This window comes from Carlito syrichta, unplaced genomic scaffold, assembly GCF_000164805.1.
Source record: "Carlito syrichta isolate Samal-C Ts95f unplaced genomic scaffold, Tarsius_syrichta-2.0.1 Scaffold305635, whole genome shotgun sequence".
Lineage (NCBI taxonomy): Eukaryota > Metazoa > Chordata > Mammalia > Primates > Tarsiidae > Carlito > Carlito syrichta.
This window is the reverse complement of record NW_007249731.1, coordinates 11,578-20,054: the sequence shown is the minus strand read 5'-3', so window position 1 is coordinate 20,054 and position 8,477 is coordinate 11,578. Positions and strand designations below refer to the sequence as shown.

Sequence of the window (8,477 nt, the reverse complement as noted above, 5' to 3'; positions counted from 1 at the left end):
CAGCCGCAAGCGGCCTCTGGAGCCTGGGGGATGCTGGGCCTCTCCTGCTGAGCCACCTCCGAGTTCCCTGTAACCCAACCCCTCCCTACTGCTTGTGGAAACTGAGCCCGGTGCCACCGACACTGACACCCAGTTGCGGGTAACGTGCTCACACCTGCTTGGGCTTGCTGCTGGGCCGAGGGGTCCTCGGAGACCCCTTGCCTTACAGATGGGGACCCTGAGGCCCAGTCTGGGCTTGTTAACTGTCTCAGTCCATCACAAGCTCCTCCCCTTTCCCACATCAGCCGACACGGTAACGGTCTCTCTCCATCCCTACACCCCCACATCCACCCACCAGGCTTGGGGGACCCCGGTGAGCTCTGTCCTGTGTCTGGCTTGTAGACCATATGGACCCCTGAAACCACAGTTCCCTCTGGGAGCCCTTCCCCCCACGCCCGCTGAGCTGCCACTCCCTGCAGCTGTGACCCTGGCCCTTGGGTGGTCTCGGCCTGTGGGTGGCCCTGCGCTCCTACTGCCGCCATCTCGCCAGCACACCTGAGTGACCTACTGAGCCATGACTTGCCAGAGCTGCTCACTGAAGAGCAGGCCCAACTTACCGTTAATTTGGTCCTGGGAAAAGTACTTGGCCTGCAGTGGAGAGAGGAGGAGTCAGGGGGCTCCACGCAAGGCCGTGCAGCCCACCAGGGGACAGAGACCCCTACCCACCATCCTGCCGCCGGCTGCCGCCCGTGGGTGCGCTGCTTCCGGCCCCTTCTTCTTCCAGTCCCTCCGGCTTCAAGTCGAAAGTCCACCAGGGCGAGGCCCTGGTAATAAGGGCGCAGCTGCCATGGAGACGGGGCTCAACGCCAAGGGTCAGATTCCAGACTCCCCGCCCAGGCAGGCTAGTATTGAGAGGGCTCCCCTGGGACTGGGGTCCCTGTGACCCGAGGCCACAGCAAAGGGACGGTCGCTGATGTTCCTTCTGTGAGCCCCAGATCCGAGAGAGGGTCAGGGAAACTCAAAAAGGGGGCCCTGGTTTCCCACCTGGGACTCTGCTGGGAGCCCACAGACTCCTCCCAGAACCGGGCAGCCACACCCTGCCTTGCTGCGGGAAGGGGACTGGAGCTGTTGCAGGAGCCTCAGTGCCCTCGGCCTGGCCTGGATTCCATCCTGTCCCTCCTGCTGATTTGCTGAGTGACTGTGGAGTCCGTGTCTCTCTCTGCCTCCATTTTCTCACTGGCTGAATGGTAGGATGGCTGGGAGAACTGCCTAGCCAGTTCTCAGCAGCTGCCAGCCCTCCTCCTTCTGTGAGGGCTCCAGGTGGGGTGGGGGACTACTGGGTTCCCAGGCCTCTCTCCCTCCCACCACGGGCTCCCCAGGGGCCGGGGCCACAGCCTCCCCCACCGGGAAGGCGCTCCCTTTTCTTCCCACCTTCCCTGCTCCTTCCACAGAAGCTGCCACCACCCCAGGATCCCCAGTGGTTCCTGGGCTCCCCTCCCCCACCAAGGAAGTAGGGCAAGTGGGCAGTCCCCAGAGCCCCTGCAGGCACCCTGGCTCTCCCAGGAGATCCTGACTCCCTGCCGTGGTGCTGGAGGCTTGTGGCACGGCTGGTCTGCCTGCAAGCCTGGCCCACATGTCGGGGCCGGCAGGGGTGACCGCACCAGGGCAGTGCACGAGGCCCAGCCAGCACCCATTGCCCAGGGGAAAGGAACCTGACATACCTGGAGCCAGGTCCATGCACGGGCCGCCCCTACCCACCACCCTCCCTTCCTGACCCCTTCACGGACAGAACTCCCGCCCCACTGTGTCTCCCAGCTGCTTCCCACTGGGCTGATGGGGAGGGGAGGATGGGGGTGGGGGGGACTGGCCAAGCAGCCTCAGGAAAGTCAGTCAGGGCTTGGGAGGCAGGCCAAAGTCACCCTGTTTTCCCTTACTTATTTTTGTAGAGAGGGGGTCTCACCATTGCCCAGGCTAGTCTTGAACTCCTGGGCTCGTGATCCTCCCTTCTTGGTGTCCCAAAGTGCTGGATGACAGGTGTGAGCCACCGTTCCTGGTCTACACCTCTGTTGTTTTAAGCTGCCAATTTTGTGGCATTGTTCCAGCCACCCAAGCACACGGACACAGGTGCATGGCAGAGATGGTGGTGGGAAGGAAGCTGGCTCAGTGCAGACCCAGGACGTCTGGTGGTGTCCCAAGGGAGGCTGGGCCTACAGACCCAGGCCACAGCTGGGGCAGCAGGGCCCAGTGTGCTGGTTCCTACATCCCAGCCGTCAGGATTACCCACTGGGCCCAGGTTACAGTTTCCGATGGGGGGAAGTGAAGAAGGTGCCTTCTCTTCTGCCATTCCGAGGCCGCCCCTGGGGACCTCTAGCCCGCAGCCCTCAGGAGAGTGAGGCCCTTCTGAGCGAGCATGTCAGGGGAGCTGCCCCATGGGGCCTCTGGGCTCCCAGAGCCTGTGGCTTCTAAGTGTTCACTTTCATGCCTTTAATTCACTTTTTTTCATAGGGCCCCAAATGGTGTAAGCTTCAGCCCCTCCTTACCACATGAGATTATAATAAAACATCCACCAGATCGCCTCAGGCACAGAGGAGGTGAACTTGGGGGACAGGGGATATGCAGCAAGGGGACAGGATGCAGGGCTGCCCTTCCTGTCTGTGGCCTCTGGGGACCAGGTGGAGAGGCTGACCCCACGAGGTCAAGCGACCTATCCAAGGCCAAGGACCTCCCTCCCACCTCCCCAAAGGCGCCTCTGCCCCGGCCTCGGGTACTTCGCAGGGCCAGAGTTGCCCTGGCCTGGTTCTTCTATCAGGAGGCCCAATTTGCCCACCCCTGGGGCACCCACTCAGTGCGCGGAGGGTGGCAGAGGCTTGTGCTTGGTGAGATAGAGCTTGCGGGGCTCTCGAAGTCTGGCCAAGGGCTCTGGGGGAGCTACCAGCTCCTGCCCAGCCTAAGAGCGGCAGGTTCCAGCCCAGGGGATGCCCTCCCTCCTCCTCGGTTCACATCCCAAGCAGGAAGCAGCCACAGCCAGGCTTAGCCACACGCCTTTATTCACACCGTGACACCCAGGGCTGCCGCCCTCAGGCTGGGGACCCAGGGGGTATGGGGGACCCAACACGACAGGAGAGGCTGAGGCTCAGGGCTCCCTGAGACTGTGGTGGGAAGGCGGGCCACGGGGAGGCTGGTAGCCTGGAGACCCACAGCACACGGCGGCCAGCCCTGGCCGGGAAATGTGGCCACGGGGCTCCTGTGGTGGGAACCCGACCCTGGCCTGGGGAAGGCGGCGGGCAGCAGCACGCTGAGAAAGGGCCCTGACCATGGGGGCAGCGCCAGAAGCAAGTCAGAGGCTCAGGCCAAGGCAAGGCTGACGGAGGCTTCCCAGTGGCAGGGGTCAGAGACGGGGCCAGGGTGTGGCCATCTGCCTTCAGTGACAACTCAAAACCAAGTCAGGCCACCAGGAAGTAAGAGTCATGACCCCTCCAGAATGGAGGCTGGAGCAGCTTCTGCAGAGGGAGGGGTGGCTGGGCTAGCACAGCGGGCTGGGTTGATGAGTTAGGGGCTCAGCTGGACCCCAACCAGGGTCAGGTGGGCTGAGGCATGGGAGGGTTTGGGGCCACACACCCCCCGGGCCAGGAGTGGCAGCCTTAGGACCAAATAGGCTGCCCCAGAGCCAGTGGCCCTGCCCACTCACCCCCTTGGGGCCACAAGCCCATCTAGGAGGCCAAGAGAACCATGGCAGGAGTGGTGGGTGATGTGCCAGCCCCTCCCAGCTTCTGCCCACTCAGGATCCTCCCACGTGGCTACTAGAACATTCCAGAGGCAGAGCGGCCCTGAGTGGTGACAGCGTGGTCAGGGCCCAGATCGGCATGCACCCAGGAGGGCAGGCAGGTCCTGGTCTGGACATGGTCCCTACAGCTAATGCCATTCCAAGGAGACTCAAACCAGAGACCCGACCAAACAATCACAACAGCCACATGCACTCACATCACGTGTGTGCACCGATCCACGTGCAGGGGGCATGACCCCATCTGTCCACACACACGTGTCCATACACACCCACACGTTTATACACACCCACCTGTCTCCACACACCTGGCCACACACACACACACGTCCACACGCACCCACATGTGTCCACCCACCCATGCCCACCTCCCACCCCGAGTGCCGAGTTGGGCCAGGGCCTCAGCGCTGACTGCTGACATGGAGCGTGTAGAAGGCCCAGGGCTCGGGGACGTAGATGACGCCCGGGTACTTCCTCCTGAGCACAGGGTCATCCCACAGCCAGGCCACCCAAAGCGCCACCAGCAGGAGGGCCAGCGCGAAGGAGGCTAGGAGGAAGAGGCCGTTGCTGTCCAGGAAGAGGCGCTTGCGCTGCTGGTGCAAGACCAGGGCCAGCATGGCGAAGACAGTGAAGATGAAGAGCAGGAAGATCTGGCCCTCGGTGACCAGGTACCTGTGGTGGGAGGCATGATGAGGTGGTGGGGCGGCCTCCCGTCCCAGCCTCCCTTCCCGGCCTCCCTGCCCTGCCAACAGGCCGCCCTGCCACCAGTCTGAGCCGCTCCCTCGGCCACCCAGTCGCGGCCCATGGGCAGCATGTGGATTAGGCGTGTATGGTCACTGTTTTCAATGTGTTGAGTTTGTTGCCAGCAGTTCCAGAATGGAACATATGAAAGGTTGACTTCAGGCTCAGCTGGTTCCACAAGACAAAACTGACGGGAAAGCACCAGAGGGTGTTTCCAGTGTGCCACAGTCCCCACCACTTGCTGTTGCCTCACTCAGAGCCTGGGACACAGCTGCCGGGGATGGAGGCTGTCATGGTGGCCTCCCTGATGACTGCGACACATCCTTAGCCTCCCAGGGGCCCTGCAGTGCCTCACCACCGCCAGGTGCTAGGCGACACTTGCAGGAGCCTTCTGAAGGTGGCCTGGACCACCTGCCTCCAGGGGCACCAGAGAGCTGACCGTGACCCAGTGACATGCAGCCCTGCCTCTGTGCAGCAGGGACCCAGGGAACTTATATGAACTTGGGGTATGTCCTGCTTTCTCACATGTGAAGGGGGCACATGAGGCCAAGCTCTCAAGGTCCTGACGAGACCTGTGACCATTCCCTGTGAGGAGAGCACACTGTCCGCCAAGTGGCTGTAGCCTCTGCGGTCACCCCACCATGGTGAAAACCAGCAGGACATTCTCCTGTCTAACCTCCTTCCCTCCTGCTGTAGTTGTGCCCCCCACTTCTGTCCTCTAAGCACACAGGTCAGCAATCCAGCCTGGTGGATCCTCTCTGCCCACGGGGATGAGGGAGGGGCCAGGAGGCGGCTTGAGCTGGCCAGGAGGCAGGCCCATGGCATCAACCCAGAGACTCCCCATGGGAGAAGGGCTGGGCTGCCCCCACCCCTCCATGGCTCCCATAGTCGCTGGGCTGCCTGTCCCCAGGGCAGCAGTGACAAAGCAGGGTCAGGGCCAGCTAAGGCCTGGGTCTACACAATGGGAAGAGCGCACCCAAGGGAACCCCATCTGGCTGCCACCGCTGGGGCTCTGCACCTCACGAGGTCCCCCTTCCCGCAGGATTGCGTCTCCTGAGAGGAACACATCACTGTCCCCATTCAGAGGAGGGAGCTGGACTCTGCTGGCCCCGGGCTCTAGTAGGCAGACACAGAGGGGCCGGGGCACGAGGACAAGCCAGAGCTACCTCACTCTGTCTCCTGCCCCCCTACCACACTGAGGCCTGTCATGGCCCTGCTGGATGTGGGGAAGCAGTGGCTCTAAGGGGCCAGTCCCTCCTGAGCCACACGGCGGGCACGTGGCCGGGGTGGGCCTTTACTGCTGTGGCTCACAAATGCCCCGCCCTCTCCCGGTGCCACGTCCACTCACCAGTAGTACAGGCCACTGGGAGCCACCAGGAGCAGGGCAGGCCCTGGCATCCGGCTCTCAGCCTTCACAGCCGTGAAACAGCCGCTGAAGTACAGGAAGAGGATGAGGAAAAACGGGATGTACCTGCAAGGGAGGCCCGTCTCAGAGACCGCTAGGCCTCTTCTACCTGGCACCCTAGCCCATCCTCATGGTCCCCTAAAGTGCCATGTCGTGGTCTACAAGTCACAGGCTTGGGTGAGGGGCTCCTCTCCACCCTGCCTGTGCTGAGCTGGATGTCAAGGGTGGGATGGGGCCAGGAAGTTGGATGCAGATGCGGGGGCCATTGGGCAGGCTGATATCTGAGGTCAGGTTAAACAAAGGGCATCCGCCGGCTTCCCAGGAGTGTGGGGCTCATCCCAAAAGCCCACCCTCTCCCTCTCTCCCACCTGCACTGCCAGCCCCCTCCAGTGCCTCCAGTCCTCTGCTGCTTCCTCCTCCCCAGCCCCCGGCCTCCCACGGACGGCTCTTCTGCCCACAGCCAGAGACAGCAGTTGAGCCAGGAGGACCAACTTTCCCTGCCCCGAACAGACCCTTGAATGCCCGAGCTAGGGTGTGCATGAGTGCTGGCTCTCTTGGGAGTCGCCATCCAGGCCCGGCCTCCCAGTGTGCGCCCCGAGGTCCTGATCGCTGGGACAACAGCACCCTGCCCCCACCCCACCAGCCCTTCCCAGCTTCCCCCACTCCCAAAGAGCCGGTCTGCCGCCATGGGGTCTCCTCTTAGGCGCCCCATATCACCACGGGGGTGTTTGTCAGGGCTGCGTCCTCCCCGCTCCTGGCTCCAGGCTTGGCCAGGGAGGGACAGCAGCCTCTTGCTGCCCTCTGGTGGCCACCATGGGCACTGCAGGCTGGAAGGGGGTCGGGGAGCGAGGCCCACAGGTGCCCAGGGGAAGAGAAGGCACCGCTGCAGTCCAGCAGCTGCACACGGCACACGGAGACCTGGGTCCAGAGCGTCGCCCAGGGTGTCCCGAGCCAGGGAGGGCGGGGCCATGACTGTCACGCCGCACGTGTGTGGCCTGGCACCCAGCACTCACCACATGCAGTGGCCCAGGTACTCGTCATAGTAGTAGAGCAGCTCGAAGGAGTCGATCTGAGGATGCAGGGCAGGGCGAGGCAGGTCAGAGGCCGCCGTCCTCCCACCTGGGTCTCCCCCAGCAGCCCCAAACCCCCAGGGCCTTGTCCTGGGAGGGGGCCCAGGCGACATGCCACCCCCAGCCCACGGACGTCCCACCAGGGGGGGGCGCTGCTAGAGGCAGAAGCGCGGGGCGGCTGGGCAATCTCTCCAGTCTCCAGGACAGACCGGCCAGTGGGGCCTCACCAGTGTCTCGGGCTGGAGGTTCTTGATGATGGGGTTCTCACGCACGGACAGGTGGTGCTGGTACCCGCTGAACAGCAGGCGGTGGTTGACGGAGTCGCCCACCAGGTGGATGCTGGCACCCATGATGAAGGTGATGATGCTGACGTAGGTGAGGGAGCGTGGCAGCGTGCGGGGAGACCGCTCCACGAGCTGCGGGTCAGAGTAGACCACCGCATGGCCCACTAAGTGGCGGGTCCCCTTAGTGGCCGGCCCGGCCTTGAGGTTCACATGGCCCCTGCGAGCCAGCGGGACCGAGGGACAGCACACCCTTCTGCCAGGGAGGAAACAGGCAGAGGGCCACACGCCAGAGCTGAGGCCAGGCCTTCCACAGAGTCCAGGCTTCAGGTCCGCCCCACCCATGCCCCCACTGGGCCCCAGGGGGCTGGGCCGGCGGCAGAGACCCTGGGACTTCTGAATGAGAGCCCACAGCAATCTTGAAGGAATGTCAGGTGGGGTGGGCACCCTGGGAAAGGTGGCATTCCGGGGCTGCCCCAACTCTGGGACCAGAAAGGCCTTTCTCCCAGGTGACAGAGGCAGTGCACAGTGACCAGGCTGAGCAGCCTCCTGCCGAGACGCTCAGGACCGGACATGTCTGGGGGTTCAGATTCGGGGGTATTTGCATAGACATAGTAGGCTATCTTGGGGACCCAATTCTACACGCGCATTCACTGACTTTCATATGCCCTGACACTCACGGCCTGGAGGTAACTTCACGCTCTGTTTTCAATAACTGCATGAACCAGAGTTTGTGTTAAGGACTCATATAGAATTTCCCACGTGTGGTGTCACGAGGATGCCCAGAGTTTCAGATTTCTGGGTATTTCCAATTTCAGGTTTTTGAATTGGGGGTGCTCAACCTGCAGTCGTCTTAAAGCCCTGATCTGGCAAAGTGTGAACCGGAAGCCCCCATCCTGCTCCCAGCGATTTCTCAGAGCCAGGGATCCCCAGACCAGAGAACAGAGTCCAGGAGGCCAGAGACCAGAGAACGGAGGCCAGGCCAGCCCCCGCCGCCCCTCTCCCACCACCCAGTTTGCCAGCCTCCCTGCGGGACCTGTCCTCCCCCCGATCTCCCACTCACTTCTTCCGCCTCAGCCTCCCCAGTACCTCACAGCTTCCCACAGCCTTGTCTACCGGTCCTTCTGCCCAGACATGTCTCCCTCCCACACCACCCACTGGCCCGCCCCTCCCTGAGGCTTCTCTGTCCCTGCCGGCTAGAGGCCACTCCGCCTCCCCCC

At 63.1% G+C, this 8,477-nt stretch overlaps 2 protein-coding genes across 2 annotated transcripts in view; both read right to left on the bottom strand.

The window, feature by feature from the left end:
- CALML4 (calmodulin like 4) overlaps nt 1-828 on the bottom strand; it is a 5,560-nt gene extending 4,732 nt beyond the window's left edge. The window contains 4 exon segments of the mRNA XM_021714365.1: nt 597-627; nt 707-758; nt 760-798; nt 800-828. Coding sequence (XP_021570040.1) covers nt 597-627; nt 707-758; nt 760-798; nt 800-828 — 151 coding nt within the window.
- A 3,290-nt stretch (nt 829-4,118) lies between these two features.
- Nucleotides 4,119-8,477, bottom strand: part of CLN6 (CLN6, transmembrane ER protein) — an 8,934-nt gene continuing 4,575 nt past the window's right edge. The window contains exons 2-5 of the mRNA XM_021714364.1: nt 7,204-7,392; nt 6,920-6,975; nt 5,850-5,972; nt 4,119-4,432 (exon numbers count right to left, since the gene is read on the bottom strand). Coding sequence (XP_021570039.1) covers nt 4,162-4,432; nt 5,850-5,972; nt 6,920-6,975; nt 7,204-7,392 — 639 coding nt within the window. The 3' untranslated portion in view covers nt 4,119-4,161. The remainder of the gene's footprint in view (nt 4,433-5,849; nt 5,973-6,919; nt 6,976-7,203; nt 7,393-8,477) is intronic.